Genomic DNA, 19,442 nt, shown 5'->3' on the forward strand with positions numbered 1-19,442 from the left:
TTAATGGAATTTGAATTCTAAAACAGAATTTTTGTTTTAAGCTCCCTTATTTTTGGAATATTCTTTAAATATATTTTCAAAAGGGAAATGATATTTAAAAATTAATCATTGTAAATGTCAAGTATTAATCATAAGTTGGAATTTGTTGAGTGCTTATTCAGTAAGTATACTTCATAGTCATTTGTTTAATCTTTATAATAACCATTTGAGAGAAGTACTCTTACAATCCCCATTTTACACATGAACCTGAAATGTATACATTTATCTACTATGAAGAGAGAATAGACTTGTTGTTAAATCAGAGTATGGCGAATCAGGGATTTAAATGAGAGTATTTTTATTCATCCTGTATTTGTCTCATTTTGAATTATAGGGGAAAACCTCTTGAAAATTTAGATGGAAATCTCTCAAATTTTTAAGGTTCTCATATAAATTAAAAGCTGCTAGGTGTTCATAAATCTGTACCACAGACACGAACATTTTAAATGTAAGACAATACCATCAGTGATAACTTGCTAAAGAAAGAAGGTTTATTGAACACAAAGAATTGACATTATTTCCTATAGGGTGATCAGATAAGTCATCACATTTGCGTGTGACATTCTTCCAGATGAATGGGGAGATACCACTACTGATGGCTAGAGATTACATGTCAGTAACAGAAAGATGAAGAGGCGGATTTTGTTTTAGACTTGCTCATTTTTTCAGGACAGATCTATGACGCCACGCCTTCTCTTCTCGGAAAGGACTTGGCGCGTGCTGGCTCTTGCGTCTCCGACTAATTGCTCTGGGATTTCTCTTCCAGCGAGTGCAGCCTGGTGCTCAGGATTTTGCTGCGCTGGTCTACCTCCTCAAGGACCTTCTTAACCACTATGGCTTTGGCCGGATCTGAAAATTAAAATTTAAAGGGAGACTTTAGAGAGTTGAGAGAAGATGAATAAGGCCCCAATAGCTAAAATGTGGAAGCACCAAGCATCCATTAATGATGAATGGATACAAGATATGGTACAAACACACAGGGGAATATGATTAGGGTCTAACAAGAAAGGACATTCTGACACATGCCGTCTTCTAGTGGGCATTATGCTGAGTGAAACAACCCAGTCACAAAAAGACAGATGCTATAGGGTTCCACTTATAGGAGGTACCTAGAGTAGTGAGGTTCACACAGAAAGCAGAGTGGCGGTTGCCAGGGGTGGGGAGCAGGGAACGGAGAGTTGTGGTTTAGCGGATGTAGAGTTTCCGTTTTAGAAGAGGAAGAGAGTTCTAGAGATGGATGGTTGCCCAAGAATGTGAATGAACTGGACACACAAAAATGGTTAAGACAGTAAATTTTATGTTCTGCACGTTTTACCATAATAAACTTCAAAAAAATATTTGATAATAATAAGAAATATTTGAATAATATCAAATAAAAGTTTATTTGATAATAATAAGAAATAATATTTGAAAATAATAAGAAATTATATCAACTACAGGAATAATAGGATTTTTATATAAACTATGCAATAAGCACAAATAGACTCATTTTTAGTGAATTCCGATTTTGTGATTAGCTAAAAGCATGGTGACGTGTTGCTCTGCTTAAAATGAGCACACATCCCCAAAGGCAGACATCTGGCACACACTGACATCTAGCACACACTGACATCTACCACAAATCTTTATTGTACCTATTCTCACATATAATATATGAGCTGTATATTCTGGCCAGATAAAAGCAATCAAGCTGAGCACTGCAAATGCAGTAGGAAAGCATAAAAGTAGGTTTTACTTGGTGTTACCTTTGACTTGACCTCCCGCATTTCCAGGTCCATAGTCTTTGGTCTTGTGGCCTCCAGACTTGCAAGCCCTGTGAATACATGTTGTTGAGACGTTACACGGAGTGAGTTGGAGAGAGCCCCTTCCGTTCTAGGTCCACTATGCTGTTTTCTCTAGATGTTTGGTGAGGGCATTTTAGTGCATTACACCTGCTTTAGCATCAATAGGTGAATTTTAAATTTTCATACATTAAATACAGGGCTTGTTGCATTTTGGTTTTGTAGGATGTTGTTAATTCGTATCTTAGTAGTAGGATATCATGATTAATACTTAGCGTCTATGATAATAAATGTGTTCATATCAGTTTATGCACACTTTCCAGAGACCTACGTTTCATGCAGGTTTCAGTATATTTACTTCCCCAGAAAGTTATTTTTCCTACCCATCATCTCCACCGATGAGGAGGCAGTAGGTCTCGATTTCTTTCTCCAGGTGCACCTTGATGTCCAGCAGCTGCTCGTACTCCAGCTTCTGGCCCTCGGTCTCGGTCCGGACCTGGTGCAGCTGCTCCTCCAGGGCCCCGATCTGAGCCTGGATCTGGGCCAGCTGCGCACAGTAGTTGCCTTCCGTCTCCGTCAAGGAGCACTCCAGGGAGTGTTTCTGAAAGGAAATGATGAAGAAACTAAAATGGGTATCCAGATACATAAACTTGCTTTGACATATGACTTTCTCCTCTTGTTAACTTTGCTCATAATTGTTTTAGATTTTGCATTGACAGATGGCTAAGAAGGTTGCGGCACCCTTAAAATGAGCAAGTCTTTTAGGTAGAACAAACATAAAGACATTGATGTTGCTGTTTTTGCTGTTCCATATAAAACCTTATCCTTCATGCTTTAACTACATAAAGTAATATATGGATGTATTCTCAACATAGTTAAGAGATTTAAACCCAACTGTCACATATTTAAAACGACAACCTAGGAGATGGTAAGAAATTGTCCCTTCCTACCGTGGCCAGGAGAGACTGAAGTTCAATTTCCAGCGTCTGGAGGTTGCGCTTCATCTCAGTCAGCTCATTCCGGGCAGAGGTTGTGGCTCCGACATCCTCAGAGATCTGCTGTTGCAGCGAAGCGCTCTGAAAGGTCCAAGCGAGGGAGCAATCTTAGCTGTGGGAACAGCATCAAAATGCAGCGGGCCTGTTTTCGGGACAAGACTCACCTTCTCGTTGAACCAGGCCTCCGCGTCCCGGCGGTTCTGCTCCGCGAGGGCTTCGTACTCAGCCCGCATGTTGTTCAGCAGGACCGTGAGGTCCACCCCGGGCGCCGCGTTCATCTCCACGTTCACGTTGCCCCCCGCGGCGCACTGCAGAACTTGCATTTCCTAGAGGCAGAAAAGCGTGCAGCTCAGCTATGCAGGGACCTCATACAAAGCCTAGAAGCTTAGCTTCATAAGTATTGTTAGCGTTCCCCTGGGTGCATCTCCCAGGCTGGGTGGTGAGCTCCCTCTCCGTTTTGTATTTCCCGTCCAGTGGACATAACTTTCAAATGCCAGTGAGCTCACTGAAAGGGGCTGTCTCATTTTTGGAGCTTTAATTGCTCCGGAGATCTGTCTTAGGGTCAATTGCAGCTCAAAAACTCCAATTCTTCAATTGGTTTTAGTTCTGCTGCACAGATAACATCTTAATTCCTTTTCCAAATGAAAGCCCTTAAAATATTTAGAGTGAGTGATCCATCATCTCCTACTCTCTTCATGGATGGCTTAAACGTCTCCACCTCCGTGGAATGGCATTATTCTACTTCGGTACGAGCTTTGACGGGTCTCCGCTCAGCCATGTCCTGATCACAGCACGGCTGTGGTGGACGGGCTGCGTTTGCATAATTCTGAACAGTTGCAATAATGAAGAATAAATAAATATTTGTTTATATATGTATACTTATTTATAATTACAAACTTATTTATCATTAGTCAAGGAAGAACATAATTTTCTTAAGAATCCTAGCTACCTATTAAGCTATTAAGCTCACAAAGGACATTTATTACGAAGTCCATCAAGACACTGTCATGATGGACTTCAGTGTCAAACCAATCTCCGTGAATTTTGGTTCTGCCCCGTAGTAGCTAGGTGAACCTGGGGACATTGTTTAATTTCAAATCTCAATTTTCTTATCTGAAAGTTGAGGATAAAAAAATACCCTTCTCTGTGCTGTTGAAAGATGTGAAATAGTAATAAGATCAACAAAACTACCTGGCACATAATACTGAATAAATGCGAGTTATTATGGTCATTATCATCATTACAGAGGCTGGAATCGGTTTTGTGTATTGGTTCCTGTTATTCCACCCGAGGTGTGTGCCGTCGGGATGCAGTGAGTCAGGTCTAAGGTTGCGGATGGCGGCCATCGCTGCTGAGACTGGGTCCAACGGAAACAACACAGATCAGCTGGCGTCTCCGCTGTAGGAACCCTCCTCCACCCCATCCAGGCCCAGATGGGCCCTAATGGCAATCATGAGGCTTTCGTTCCTCCCGGCCCCAAGTCCCTCTGGGGAGTCTAGCTTTTGTTCCTCGCTGGTGGTTCCCCTGCCTTCTCTCTCTCCGGGTGGGGTTTTTACTTCTGAGGATTCAGGGGAAACTTCCTTAGTTCAAACAGAAAAATAAAAGGAAAAAGATGCGTGGGAGTTTGCCTGTGAGTTATTAAAAAAATTAATTGCGTTCCATACATCAAAAATTTGTTAACTACCAAGGGGTCATAGCCGTACTTGAACCTGTATATCCCTGTAGTTCTTCAGATAGTTGGATTTACAAGACAGCCGCACAACTAACCAAGCAGCACTTTTAGCTTGATCTGCTCCCTCAAGAAGTGTTGGGCTGTTTAAAAATATCAAATTCCTTTTCAAAGAATAGAGGTGTTCTCAGGCAACAGTAGTTCTGGAAACAATCCCAAAGGCGTGTCTGGTTGTAATGGCAGTATTTCCCGATTTAGAATCTTGCTTCCCAGGCTGACCGCTTTGGACACATATGCTGTTTGTTTGGAAGTCTAATTTTTGATATAACAGTTTAATTTCAGTCTCATTACTTGTATAGCCATACCCATGAAGAATATGTATTAATATTCAGTATATGCACTTTTTGTGTGTATGGAGAACATGTATAAGTGTTTTAAATCTGCCAGTGTTATAAGAAATTCAGATCTAGTTTCCTTAGACTATTCTTAACGTATGTATCTTTTATCTAATTAGGTGTAATCTTTTAAGTGTGCCATTTTAACTTAGCTCTAATTATCCAGCCAAACACAGCTCTTGCCATCGAGATTGGACTGGAAAATATGATTCTTTTTTTTTTCCCGTGGGAAACGATGAGAGAGCGAGGGTGAATCTGTACAAATACTTCGCCACTTCTAAAGACAACGCAGGCCCCATGCCTGTGTGATAATGGATCGTTAGGACCGCTTTGTTGTTTAAGAAGTCAAGTACATCACCGCCTGTCATGGTGATGGAGTGTGCTGGGGGTTGGGGGGGGTGGCAAATGTAGACGTTCAGCTCTTACCTCTTTGTGGTTCTTCTTGAGGTAGGTCATCTCCTCGCTCAGGGTTTCGTACTGAATCTCCAGGTCCGTCCTGCACAGGGTGATTTCATCCAGAACCCTGCGCAGCCCGTTGACGTCGCTCTCTACACTCTGGTGAAGCGCCAGCTCATTTTCGTACCTTAAAGAACGTTAATGATTTTCCTATTTGTCACATGGTTGGAGAAACTGTCACCCATCAGCGATCGAATGCTAGAGACCTGGAATTTTGCAGTGGCTGATTTGGCCACGGGAGCCATTTTCAAAGTTTACTGCATGATAATTATTATTTTCTTTATGGCATGTCTTTGAGAGAAAAAGAATGAGGGTATTCAACACGACTTTCATAGCTGTCCACACTTTATATTTCATGGCAAAAGCATAAAAAAGCAATAACATTCTGTTTATTTTAAATGCAAATGTTTTACCGTGCTGCAATAAGAGGTGGTTAATATTTAATGGAGGGATCAGAACATAAATCCTATGTCATGCTCCACATTAACCTCCGCGGGTCCTTTCACCCCACGAGAGCCCACTCACTTGAGCCGGAAGTCGTCGGCGGTCAGCCTGGCGTTATCGATCTGGAGGACAGCATTAGCGTTGCTGGTGGTGGAAGCGATGATCTGGAAATGTGGAGATTGATTTTTTAAAGGCAGTTTATCGCGATCAATAAAAACAAACCCAAAGTGGTACTTTTTTAGATTAGGAAATGGAAATAATCAAAATTAATGTAGTTCCTAGACATTTCAAATCCTGAGGTTAACCAATGCAATCTATTTAATGCTTATTTCCGGTGCTCAATTGAAACTCCTTTCAGGAAATGACAAGCAGAGATGGTAACTATTTTCAGTATCCAGTGAGGAAAAGGAAAGAGTATTTAGAGACGTAAGTTCATAAGAATGACTTTGAACCGTGATTCCTTACCTGACTTTTGAGATCATCGATTATAGGGAGGTATCTACTGTAGTCGTGATCCAGCCCCCGGCAAGAGCCCGGCCCAAATTTCTCATACCAGCCCTTGATCTTCTGCTCCAGGTCGGCGTTGGCCTCCTCCAGGGCGCGCACGTTGTCCAGGTAGGAGGCCAGGCGGTCGTTGAGGTTCTGCATGGTCACCTTCTCGTTGCCCGAGAGGAGGCCGCCCTCGTTCACCGCGAAGCCCGCACAGGAATTGCTTCCGCCTGCATTTCCTCCCAGCGCGCTGCCCCCGAAGGCGCAGGAGAAGCCACTGCCAATCCCAGGCAGGCTGCAAGCGTTGCCAGCCCCGAAGGAGGCTCCCGCACTAGAGAGCCTGAGCGATCCCGTAGTGGGGCGGGGACCCGCCCTCCTGGAGCCACTGGAGAGTCGCAGAGACATGGTGCCCGACCGGCGCCTGGCAGAGCTGTAAGCCGGAACGGAATGCCTTCGCATCTCGGCTGTTGGGTCTGCCTTTTTATAGACAGTTCGCAAGTGTGTTCTGGATGGTATTCTGCCTACCCAGGGTGAAACGCGGCTTGCCAGCCTCAGCAAGTTAGCATAATTGGACGATTTTTCCTAATTAGTAACTAACTTCGCCGGGCTCATTTCTGGAGGAGGGCAGTTGCCCTCAGGTTGGTGGTTATCTGAGAAATGGGTCTGGGTGGAGCAATTTCAGGTTCCTTATTACGTTTTAAGATTGTGAGTGAGTCATTCTTCACTTCCCTCCTTAGAAGATAAAACACATCAGTCCACCACGCCAGAAAAATCTGGCGTCGTGGTTTTGGACTATTTATGCCGAGGCAGATTTTGACGTTTCTGAGACTTTTTCTTGTTTTATTGTCACGATTCTTTCCACGTAAGTAGAGAACAGACTGGAATCACGATTTCCCCAACCTGGTCCTTGATTTACCAGTTCTGCCCCTGCACACGCCTGCGGCTGCTTCCGAGGGGAAGGAACTTCCATTTTGGCTGACGCGCATCATCTTTTGTTGACACTTACGTCTAGGGGCAGCGGCCTTCTCTTATCCATTTTGGTAATTAGGAACACACCCCTAATTGCTGTTATGGGCTGTGGGAGTTTGGAAGGACATTAACTTGTTTCCTGACCCAGCAAAAGTTGAAGCAAACCCAGGAGGAAATATTTTTATCTGTTTTTACTTCCTGTGGTTTTAGCTTAAGTGAAAGTCAGTAAATTAACTATTTACTGGGTGAGGATGCCCATACATTTATTGAAAACCCTAGATATTATGGAAATTCCTGCAAAATCTGGGAATTGGCTTGTGGACACAATTGCCACATTTATTGATACGGTTGTGAACATGTGGATTCGTTCATTCACTTATTTAACAAGTGTTTCTAAAGCGCCCATGCCAGTCACTGTTACGGGCAGTCGAGATGAGTAACACTGTGCATTATTTCTCTTTTTGTGACTGGCTTATTTCCCTCAGCGTAATGTCTTCAACATTGTATCATGTGTCAAAATTTCCTTTCTTTAAAGGCTGAATAATGTTCCACAGCATGTACGTAGATACCATATTTCGCTTATCCATTCAACAGCAGGTGGACACTTGGCGTCGCATCCACTTTTTGGCTGTTGCAAGTAATGCTGATTGAACATGGCACCCACCATTGTACTCTTTACACGGAAACATTCTTGATGTAAAGGAATCAAGCAGTATCTAAGGGTATAGAGTAAAATGTTGGAAGTTCTTTCTCACCTTCCTCTCTCTCCCATCCTCCTTATGCTCTCAGGTAATGCAGCGTACCCTTCCCGATGTTCTCACCCTTCCAGATGGTTTCCCATGAGTTTGCATACATACATACATAGCATGTAAGCCCACATATGCCACAGATGAGTCATCTGTGTTATCTGTGTTGTTCTATAACTTGCTTTGTTCACCTTCCATGCCTTAGAGCATGAATAGGTAGGTGTCTAATGTGAACAAAAATGTTGGCTGGCCTCCCCATTTTTAACTGGGCGATAGCTACCCACAGCAAAGACCACTTTCTCCAGCATTCTTTGCAGCTAATCGTGGCCGTGAGGTTAAGCCAGCCAATGTGCTACGAGCAGAAGTATATGTGGTGTGTTTTAGAAACTTTATCTGAGACGAAGCCGACACAAGTCTTCATCCCATCTTCTCCCACGCTGCTGCACTGAGTGTAGCAGCTGGATGTGATGGTTGGAGCTTCGTCCAGGACCACGAGCCAGGGCCAGATTCAGGGTGTAGCAGAGTGGAAGCTAAAAGGAACTTGGGTCTCTGAGGATTCTCTAGTGCAAAACTACCATCCCAGCCCTGAACAGCCTACCTTTGAATTTGTGCGTGTGAAAGAAATCAACTTCTCTCTGTGTAAAGTCCTGTTGTTTTGTCACTGTTCCTCAGGGCCAAACCTAATGTTAAGTAACTTGTTTAACTGCTATCTTATTAGAGAACTTTCAGATTGCTTCCAACATTTTGCTGTTAGTAACGCTATGTTCACATTTTTCTTTAAGATAGATGCCTTCAATTTTTTGTCAGCTCTTTTTCATTAGATTTACTGAGGTTTAGTATAGGTATAGTAAAATTCATCTTAACCATACATTTCTCTGAGTTTTGACAGATGCATGGTCATGTGACCCCTGCCATAATCAAGATACAGGGCAGTTTGTTACCCCGCCCCTGAACCCCTCACATCCTTTGTAGCCGACCTCTCTCACAGTCCCAGCTCTAGGAAAGTGCTGGCCAGTTTTTATATCTATAATTTCATCTATGCCAGAACGTCAGATACATGGAATTATGCAGTATGCACTCCTGAAAAAGATTGCATGTAAAGAACTTGAGAAAAGGAAGAAGAGAAAAACAAATTGTAGCCCATTTATTTTTAAGAACAGAAGTGAACCATTTCCTTGGGTTATTTAGCCAATGGGATTTTGCAAAGACAGGCCTTTAACCATAACAACCCCTTTTACCCCCATTATGGTGTTTTTGAAGGCCCTCGTTGTTCCACTGTAATATTGCTTATTTGAGAGGGTTTTTCTTCCAATGAGCGGACCCTCAACAAAAGGACATTGCTGAGTTGATCTAGTTCCTCGGCCACTGTTTTAATAGCAGTTTCTTCTTTTGAGTCTAAAATGAAACAAATGAAAGTTTAGGGTCCATTATGAATGGGGTCAAAGGTATTTAGTTATGATGGGCAAGCTTTTTAAAAATGGTGTTTGCAAGTGTGTAGTAAATGGAGCTATTGATACACTGGGTTTGAAGTCTCTGTTTAACAAGGCCTGGGCTGTCTTTCTTGTATTTACCGCTGTTTTTAGAGCAGTGGGTGTTTGAAAGCATGAATGAATGAAACATGGATTAAAACATGTAAGTGTCAGGCAAGTAGAGGCCTGAAGCAAAAAAAAAAATGTCTTCTTTTAAATATCAGCTTGCCCTAGTTTTGTGGTTTAACATAACGCAGCTTTAATATCAAAGCATTAAAACTATAAAAATCCTGGCTGGCATGGCTCACTGGATTGAGCACGGGCTGCGAACCAAAGCATCGCAGGTTCCATTCCCAGTCAGGGCACATGCCTGGGTTGCAGGCCATGACCCCCAGCAACCGTACATTGATGTTTCTCTCTCTCTTTCTCCCTCCCTTCCCTCTCTAGAGATAAATAAATAAAATCTTTAAAAAAAAACTATAAAATTAATAGGTTCTAAGCAAAAAGAGATACTGGGGGATTGGTTCCCCATTTCAGTAATTTCATAATTTGACCAGATCTGTTTGACAGGAATACGAAATACAAACATTAAGAACTGTCGTAATGACTTTCCCTCACCCCGTCCCTCACTAAACCTAAACTTAGAAACAACCTTATTATTGTATTTCGCCAGGTATAATGTGCACTTTTTGCCAGAATTTTTGAGGGAAAAATAAGGATGCGCGTTTCACGTGGGCGGTACTGGAAATACCCTTGTATTTGTTCTTGTGTTTTGTAATTATTTGTTACATAAAATTTCTTGTATCATAATAGTTCAAAAATAAACACTAAAATTCCTTTATAGTATAAAAACAAGTATCTAAATATAAATAATTACAAAATTGAATAAAAAAATTAAAAAGAAAGATTGTTTTTCCTGAACGTTGGGGCCAAAAACATGGGTGTCCATTATACATGGCAAAATACGGTAGCTTCCAAATGAGTGACTTATTGAATACAATTGCTGGAGTTTAAAAGAGTTACAGCAAGGAAAAGCTCTTCTGTACCTTGGACTTGATTTTCAGAATTTACGGGCTCACACGCTTTTGATTTGCCACAAGTAGACTTGTTTTTTCTGTGAAGAGAAGAGTAAATTATTGCAATTTTTAAATTAGGGAGCTCATAAATAACTCTGAATTGGGAATAAAAGTTTTGAAGTTCTAGTTTCAATAAGGTTCAAATTCTTATGTTTAACAGACGTTAGTGAGCTTTTCACGACTTCAGTATAGTGACAGGAGAGACTAAATGGATGTTTATAACAGAAAATTATCTCTCATCTTAGCAATGCTGGGACTGCAGGTCCTCCTGCTGACTTTTCAGTCCGTCCCCTGGCCAGTGGGCATGTCTGGCATACCAACTGTGCAGAAGGCACCAGAAGATGCGCTGCAGAAAATACAGAGCCAGATACAAGCAGTTTACACTGTTGAAAATAAAACGAAGCACAGGCTTGTAAAAAGTTCCCTGTGCCATGGCATAGGGCATGGAAGGTGGGTAAGGGAAGTGAAAAATGGTGCGATGAGCACTTGGAAGGAGGCAGCAGTCACTGCTGGGTTCCTATGAGGATGTGCTGTAGGGTGGACGCTAGTCTTAGAGGATGCGTAAGATGCTATCATGTCGTGGTGTGACCAGGGACGAGCATTTAGTAACAGCCACTGATCATCAACCGAGTGCCTCCTGTGTGCAAGCCACGGTCACGAGCACTTTTCCTGCACAGTGAGGCACTGTCGTTAAACGCATTTCAGAGTATGATCTGGGTGTTCTCATAGTTTTACCAATAAAAATACTGGGCTTTAAAGAGCTTAAGCAATGTGCTTAGATTCACTCAGTGGTGCCATCTGGACCCAGATTTGCAATTTTAGGGTTGCTGCAATTGGCCATCAAGCTACTGGCGCCTTTGCCAAAGAAATCTTCTGGGTCTTCATCGCTCACCTTTCAAGTGAAGATGTAACAGACCACTTGATACGGGGTGCGTGTCTGGTGACTAACCACGTAATAAAAAATACTGTGTTATTATGAGACACGTGCTTCAACACTGAATCATAGCCAGCAACTCCCCCCCGGATCGGAGCAGAGGAATTGGTCAGTGTTCTGTATGTAAGTGTTCTACATGGTACTGCAGATACCAATATTTTGCATACTTAGACATTTTGTTTTGCTGCCTGTTTTTGTTTCACTTGGATGCAACAATCAATTTCTGAGGCCACAGGGTATGATCTGCAGAGCAGGACACTCTAAGATACGATACTAGTGCACATGTAGTTTGAGAGAGCCTAGCTGATGTGAGATCAATTTTTTTAATCACTAGATTAATTTTTCACAAGGTAATATTTACCTTTCTTCTCCATCTATTAGTGTGCAGTAAGTTTCAATTTCTTTTTCTAAAATTATTTTGATATCTAGAAGCTGTTCATACTCCAGCTTCTGGCCTGCCGTTTCCATTCGGATCTGCTGGAGCTGTTTCTCCATCGCCCCGATTTGATCCTGGACTTGCTGGAGCTGAAGGCGGTAATGACCTTCGGTCTCGGCCAAGGAGCATTCGTAGGAATGTTTCTGAAAGAAGAAGGTGGCAAGGCTTACCTGTGGGACCCATAAATCACACGTTCCTCTTTTAAACATTCTCAAGGTGGAAAGGTATTTGTATGCAATCAAAATCATCATTAACAAAGTAAAATACATTTTTTCTTTTCATTGAAAAAAATTTCTTCAAAAAAATTTTTTGGGGTTGACGAGTCAGAAATAATGTTTATGGACAAAATTCTTGATATTTAATATGTCCATACATTAATTATATCTTATATTTTCGGTTATATATACTTTGTTATCAAGTTGGTTACATACATGTATTTACTGGTACATGCACACACAGATATTCAAATCAGTGGCAATTCCTACACACCGTGGCCCTGAGGGACTGAAGTTCTATTTCCCAGGTTTGCAGATTGCGTTTCTGTTCCATCAGCTCATTTCTGGCCACCGTGGCTGCTCCCGCCTCATCAGAAATTTGCTGTTGCAGCAAAGCGCTCTGCAGCGTAATTGTCAGAGCCGTTAGTGACCAGTCTACCGAACAAACCAGCCCTCGGTGCTTGATTCGCCGCAGACGTACCTTCTCGTTAAACCAGGCCTCGGCTTCTTGGCGGTTCTGCTCGGCCAGGTCCTCATACTCGGCCCTCATGTTGTTCAACAGAACCGTTAGGTCCACTCCAGGGGCCGCGTTCATTTCCACATTCACGTTCCCCACGGCTGAGCACCGCAGGACTCCCATTTCCTGGAAAAGGGATCAGCCCTCTGATGTTCACGCTAGACTGTTAAGAGTCACACTCTGCTGTGAAATGAACCGTGAACTCGAGGAAGGAAATCTGATGCTTATACAAAGCCACCCTGCGGTATCCTTACCTCCTCGTGAGTTTTCTTCAGGTATGTCAATTCCTCGCTGAGGGTCTCACACTGGATCTCCAGGCTGGCTGTACAAAGGGTCAGCTCATCCATCACTCTGTGCAGCCCACTGATGTCCGTCTCAATGCTCTGGTGCAGTGCAAGCTCGTTTTCATACCTGCAAGGTAATTAAAGAGCTTGGGAATTGCCATCCCAGGCAGCTGCAAAGGACACCTTCTTCTGACAGTTCATGTACCGACAAATACGATGTCTGTCAAAACTTATGACAGCTCTTTTTACGAGGACAGATTTGATTTCTTCAGTGATCTAGCCTGACTTCATAAAAACATGTTGGTTTTATAAGCAAAAGATATGTTTTTTTACTCCAAGTGTAGTCTTTTTACGTTTATTCTAATGAATGACTTTATTTTCACCTACTTCAGCCTGAAGTCATCAGCGGTCAGTCTGGCATTTTCATTCTGAAGGACAACGCTGGCGTTGCAGGTGGTCACAGAAATGATCTACACAGGGTAGATGGTGCAGAACGTTATGTTCCAAAAGTCAAGGAAGGCTCCGTATTTAAGTGTGATTTTTACCTTCTTAACCTATCAAGCATCCATTTCAGTATGATCTTTTTCTACATTAAAGGAATTTGGATTTTCTTCTGATGATAAAAGTCTAGAACTTCAAAGCCAGCGTGTAAGTTTTATAATCATGGATACTTTTATTACTCTTGATGAAACACTATATGCTAAATATAAGATCAACCAAGTCATTATAATTATATTTATTTTAAAACTATTTGTTTCATTAATTAATTCCACACATTTTTATTATAAGGCACAGTCCCAAATACTAAGCATATAGAGTGAGCAAATTCTACATTCTACATTCTACATTGACTAAGCACATTTAATATTTTGTCTTTTTTAAGTTATGGACATCCTGAGTTCATACTAAAAGTATGCACAGCCATATTCCTTACCTGCCTTTTAAGATCTTCGATGACTGAGGAATATGCACTATAGTCGTGATCCAGCCCCGGGAAAGAACCAGGCCCGTAGCTCTCGTACCAGTCCCTGATTTTCTGCTCGAGGTCCGTGTTCGCGTCCTCCAGAGCTCGCACGTGGTCCAGGTAGGACGCCAGGCGGTCGTTGAGGTTCTGCATGGCCGCCTTTTCGTTCCCGTAGAGGAGGCCGCGCTCATTTCCAAGAAACCCAGCCCAGATCCCACTTCCCAACCCTCCACCGCCGCCGCCGCCGTAGAAACCGCCTCCGGAAGAGGCGCTCCCGAGAGTACAGGAAAAGCTGCCTCCGGCTCCCGCCCCGCCGCACACAGTCCCGGCCCCGAAGCCTGTTCCTCCACCTGATCCCCGGCCACAGTCCGCTCCAGAGCAGACCTGCCCCGCTCCCCTGGCGAGTGGAAAGGACATGGCAATAGCGCAGGTGAGCGACGCTTTCTCAGGCAGGAGCCAAGCCAAAGTACCCCAGTCATAGTTCTTAGTTCCATTGGCCTTTTATAGGATTCGGCAAGTCATTTCAGCCTTAACTATGCGATTTATAATAAAATATTACTCACACCCTAATTGTTGTTTTCCATAACTGGGTGATTTTCAGTGCTGTCCAGTCTGGAGGAGGAAAAGCACCCAAGGATACCTTTGCGCGCGTGCCAGGCGGAGTAACACTGAATCACAGTTGCAAAGGCTCAACTTAAATCTATGCAGTAAAAATACACAGCTTTTTGACCTCCAGAATAGATTCCAGTTTTTTCCCCCTTTATAACAAAAAATTAGTAAGTCCAATGAGAAATGTCTACTGCTTTTGTCCTGCAAATGCTTATGGAGTATCTCTGTTATTCAGGCTTTATCGAGTGTTTTCTTTCTTATTAAAGTCAGATATTCTCAATAGTGATCTTTTGGTGGTGGGTTTTATTTTAATTGATTTTTTTAAAAAATTGAAAACTGAAATAATAGAAGTCTTACAGTACTTTGCTTATCCATTTAACTAAGATTAATGAGTATGTGGACTCAACAGAAAGTTACTTGTACTGAGGTTTCTTGGTTGAGTCGAAGAGCAGAGTGTCCATTCGACTGACTTCCGACTCTCCAAACTGTTCACTTCTCTACCTCAAAATGTTGTTTAGTGCGTTTTAGTTTAAATTTATGTCTATAAGGCATTAAGAATTATTCTGAGAAGTGATGATCAATTTCCATATTGATGAATTAAATATGAATAGATGGAGAGGGGTGTTTTCATGATTGCCTGGAACTTTGGTACTCTAAATAGATGAGTGGTCCCTGGCTGGCCTAGCTCAGTGGATTGAGTGTGGGCTGCGAACCAAAGCATCACAGGTTCGATTCCCAGTCAGGGTACATGCCTGGGTTGCAGGCCATGAGCCCGAGCAACCGCACATTGATGTTTCTCTCTCTTTCTCTTTCTCCTTCCCTTCCCTCTCTAACAAATAAATAGAAATAAAATCTTTTAAAAACATAGATGAGTGGTCATGGGTAAGCAGACTTTCTATTCTCTTGCCTTGATGCCCCTGGGAAGTTGACCTGCCTGTTTGGGCATCATCTCCTTATTGGGCAAATGAAAATAAATAATGTTGCACAGTCGCAAATGAATGTTGAACTGTCCCAATAATTAATGACTATAAAACAATGTGAAGGGCACAAACATTTCATAAATGCTAATTACTTAAATTATTATAATAAAGTGGCCATGTCAGAAAGGTCATGTCTCTATTATTTATAGTGGTACAGATTGATTGGTCGACTGATTATGGGTTTGGGTAGTTTTGGAAGAGTAATTTTTTTTCTGAATGAGATTTTTCAAGGTGGTGGCTGTTGACTAGTTTGGAAAACCTCCAGCATCATTGTCCCTAAAGTATATGGGATATTGGGTGGGGTCCGGAGTACATGGATGTTTTTCCACCAAAATATTTTAAGATAATTAATACAAAACTGTAATTCAGACCACTTGCACAAGTTTAGAATAATGGGTGAGGAGTCAGGAGATGTAGCTCATATTCAGAAACTTGTTACTGATCTTACTGTGACTTGGTCAATATTTTACTCTTTGGCTTGTTTCTCACAAATAAAACAATAAAAACAGACTATGTTGTCAGTGTAATAGTTTATAACCCTTGAGTTTCTTGGATAAGAGGTATTACAAGACAGCCAAGTATTATTAACATAAACTAACTGATTTCTAGATATTTTATAAATAACAATTAACTTGTAATCTTTTGTGAAATAAGCTAAGCATGTATTATTAGAACCACTTTGGAGATGAGCAGACTCTGAAGCTAAGGAGCAACACAGATCACAAAGTATTTTTATGTCGAAGCAGGACTGGGATGCCTCATGCTTCATTCCTCGAAATGCTGTCGTCTGTTTTTCATAAGGGCAAGTCTCTTGAGTGTTTTAGTCATAAATTTCTTCTAAACTAATCATTACTACAAAAGGTTAGCTTTAGTCGTTTCTGGAAGAGGGAGATAAACTTGACAAATTTTCTAGGCTATTTCTACCCATATATTTTGTCTCTGAGAGTGGTTATTTTATTCACGATATACGTGTTCTGGCAATTGTCAGGCCTCGGAGACCAGTAGAGTCTGCCAGGCCCAAACAGGCCAAGATTTGATCTTGTGAAGGGAGGGCTCTGTACTGGTCAGGTGTGAGAGGGAAAAATGACCCTCATCCTAGAGCCACACAACTCGGTCTGTCCCAGCTTCTGCTGAGCCCAAGCTCAGAGGGCGGGGCCTCCAGGAATTAGGAGGGTGAGGCCAGTGGATTTTCTGTGAGGGGAAGCACCAGTCAGGGTTGGCAGAAGGAGGGAGGAGTGGCCCCAGCCCCAGAGCCACACAACTCAATCACTGACACCCCCTGAGTCTGCCCGGACCTCTACATCCCTGCCCCAGGCAGCTGCACCCTCAGTAGGGTATGAGTTCTGCAGGGTGGGGTGACAAGGTGTCTTGAGTGTGGGGCCGTTGCATTCCCTCAGGATGATGCCATAGGGGAGTGCTGCACCCAGGAAAGATGGCATCTTAGGTGTGGGGGAGGGACTCAGCACAGGGATGGCAGTGGCTGTCCCTTCAGCTCTCTACCCAGTGCCACAAGCCCCAGTCTCTCCAACTCGACTTTAGTGCACACCTCTGTCCCTCCACTGGAGCCCAGGGTGAGTGGCTGTGAATGAGATTTTGTGTGTTGGCCCTTTAAGAGGGCGCCTGTGTCTCTAGCAGACTCACGCCTCTCCCTGTTGGACAGAATTCCTACTGATTTCCATGGCCAGATGTTATGTAGGCATCTCTTCCCAGCTCTGGTGCTCTGGGCTGGGGACCCTGGCTCCTCAGGGGAGACCTCTGTAGCTGAGATGTCCCTCTGGGATCTCAGTCGATGCCTGTGGGTGGGGACCAGTCCTTTTTGTGTTTCTGCCCTTCCTGCCAGTCTCGATGTGGCTTCTGCTGTAAATCCTTGGTTCTAAGACCTCTGTTCAGCTAGCCTTTGGTTGGCTATTTAGGTTGATCGCTCCATATTTTAGTTGTCATTCCAGTTTTGTCCTAGGAGGAGGTGAGTGTAGCTACTCCACCACCATCTTGGATCTCCCAGTCTGTCTTCTTTCTTAATGTAGACAGGTATCACTATAAAGTGCCCTTTTTTAAAAGATTTTATTTATTTATTTTTAGAGAGGGAAGGGAGGGAGAGAGAGAGAGAGAGAGAGAGACAGAGAGAGAGAGAGAGACAGAGACATCAATGTGTGGTTGCTGGGGGCCATGGCCTGTAACCCAGGCATGTACCCTGGCTGGGAATCAAACCTGCAACATTTTGGTTCGCAGCCCGCGCTCAATCTACTGAGCTACGCCAGCCAGGGCTTAAAGTGCCCTTTTAATACAGCTTTTGCTGTATCCCGTAAGTTTTGGTACAATGAATTTTCATTTTCATTTGTCTCTTCTATTTCCCTTTTGATTTCTTTGACCTATTAGTTGTTCAGGAATGTGTTGTTAAATTTGTATGTATTTTTGAATTTTCCAACTTTTGTTCTATTATTGACTTCTAGTTTTATACTATTGTGGTCAAAAAAGATACTTGTTATAATATCAGTTTTTTTTTTTTACTGTGAATTAATTATTTTTTTTATTTTAATCATTGTTCAAGTACATTTTTCTCCCCCCTACTCCCATTCCAGCCCACCCACCCAACCCTCCCCCCTTCCCCCCATTACCCCCCACCCCTAGTTTTTGTCCATGTGTCCTCCAAATTTGTTCCTGTAATCCCTACCCATTCCCCCCTGGAATTCCCTCTTCTCTCCCCTCTGGCCACTGTCAGGCTATCCCCTATTTCAGTGTCTTTGGTTATATTTTGCTAGTTTTTTGTTTTGTTTTGTTTTGTTGTTTAGATTCCTGTTAAAGGTGATATCATGTGGTATTTGTCTTTCACTGCCTGGCTTGTTTCACTTAGCATAATGCTTTCCAGCTCCATCCATGCTGTTGCAAAGGGTATGAGCTCCTTCTTTCTTTCTGCTGCATAGAATTCCATTGTGTAAATGTACCATAGTTTTTTGATCCATTCATTTACTGATGGGCATCTAGGTTGCTTCCAGCACCTAGCTATTGTAAATTGTGCTGCTAGGAACATCGGGGTGCAAAGGTTCTTTTGTATGGGTGTTTTAGTGTTCTTAGGATAGAGTCCCAGCAATGGAATTGCTGGGTCAAAAGGCAGATCCATTTTTAGTTTTCTGAGGAAGTTCCAAACTGCTTTCCATAGTGGTTGTACCAGTCTGCAGTCCCACCAACAGTGCACTAGGGACCCCCTTTCTCCACATCCTCTCCAACACTTGTTGTTTGTTGCTTTGTTTATGATGGCCATTCTGACTGGTGTGAAGTGGTATCTCATTGTGGTTTTAATCTGCATCTCTCTGATGGCTAGCGATATTGAGCATCGCTTCATGTGTCTTTGGATTTTCTGTATGTCCTCCTTGGAGAAGTGTCTGTTCAAGTCCTTTGCCCATTTTTTAATTGGGTTACTTGTCTTCTTAGAGTAGAGTCGTGTAAGTTCTTTATATATTTTGGAGATTAAACCCTGTCTGAGGTATCATTGGCAAATATGTTTTCCCATACAGTTGGTTCTCTTTTTATTTTGATACTGTTTTCCTTAGCTGTGCAAAAGCTTTTAATTTTGATGAGGTCCCATTTGTTTATTCTTTCCTTTATGTCCCTTGCTCTAGGAGACAAGTCAGTGAAAAAGTTTCTGCGTAAAATATCTGAGATTTTCCTACCTACGTTCTCTTCTAGGACTTTAATGGTGTCACGTTTTATATTTAAGTCTTTTATCCACCTTGAATCTATTTTTGTATAAGGTGTAAGTTGGTGCTCGAGTTTCATTTTTTTGCACGTAGCTGTCCAGTTCTCCCAACACCATTTGTTGAAGAGGCTATTTTTATTCCATTTTATGTTGCTGCTTCCTTTGTCAAATATTAATTGACCGTAGAGGCTTGGGTTTATTTTTGGGCTCTCTGTTCTGTTCCATTGGTCTATGTGCCTGTTTTTATGCCAGTACCAGGCTGTTTTGATTACAGTGGCCTT

The 19,442-nt window shown here is 42.5% G+C and overlaps 2 protein-coding genes across 2 annotated transcripts; both read right to left on the reverse strand.

The window, feature by feature from the left end:
• Positions 1 to 508: 508 nt before the first annotated feature.
• Positions 509 to 6,701, reverse strand: LOC114503068 (keratin, type I cytoskeletal 25). Its single transcript, XM_028520446.2, has 8 exons — positions 6,245 to 6,701; positions 5,861 to 5,943; positions 5,306 to 5,462; positions 2,980 to 3,141; positions 2,771 to 2,896; positions 2,204 to 2,421; positions 1,785 to 1,852; positions 509 to 888 (listed from the first exon to the last, which is right to left on the reverse strand). Exons 1-8 carry the CDS (start codon positions 6,671 to 6,673, stop codon positions 779 to 781), a joined length of 1,353 nt encoding a protein of 450 aa, XP_028376247.1. The 5' UTR covers positions 6,674 to 6,701; the 3' UTR covers positions 509 to 778.
• A 2,426-nt stretch (positions 6,702 to 9,127) lies between these two features.
• Positions 9,128 to 14,300, reverse strand: LOC114503427 (keratin, type I cytoskeletal 26-like). The gene is made up of 8 exons (XM_028520999.2): positions 13,849 to 14,300; positions 13,302 to 13,384; positions 12,885 to 13,041; positions 12,595 to 12,756; positions 12,388 to 12,513; positions 11,824 to 12,041; positions 10,499 to 10,566; positions 9,128 to 9,378 (listed from the first exon to the last, which is right to left on the reverse strand). The coding sequence occupies exons 1-8, from the start codon at positions 14,293 to 14,295 to the stop codon at positions 9,227 to 9,229; spliced, it is 1,413 nt and encodes a 470-aa protein (XP_028376800.1). The 5' UTR covers positions 14,296 to 14,300; the 3' UTR covers positions 9,128 to 9,226.
• Positions 14,301 to 19,442: the final 5,142 nt, after the last annotated feature.

The sequence above is a fragment of the Phyllostomus discolor genome, chromosome 8 (assembly GCF_004126475.2).
Source record: "Phyllostomus discolor isolate MPI-MPIP mPhyDis1 chromosome 8, mPhyDis1.pri.v3, whole genome shotgun sequence".
NCBI lineage: Eukaryota > Metazoa > Chordata > Mammalia > Chiroptera > Phyllostomidae > Phyllostomus > Phyllostomus discolor.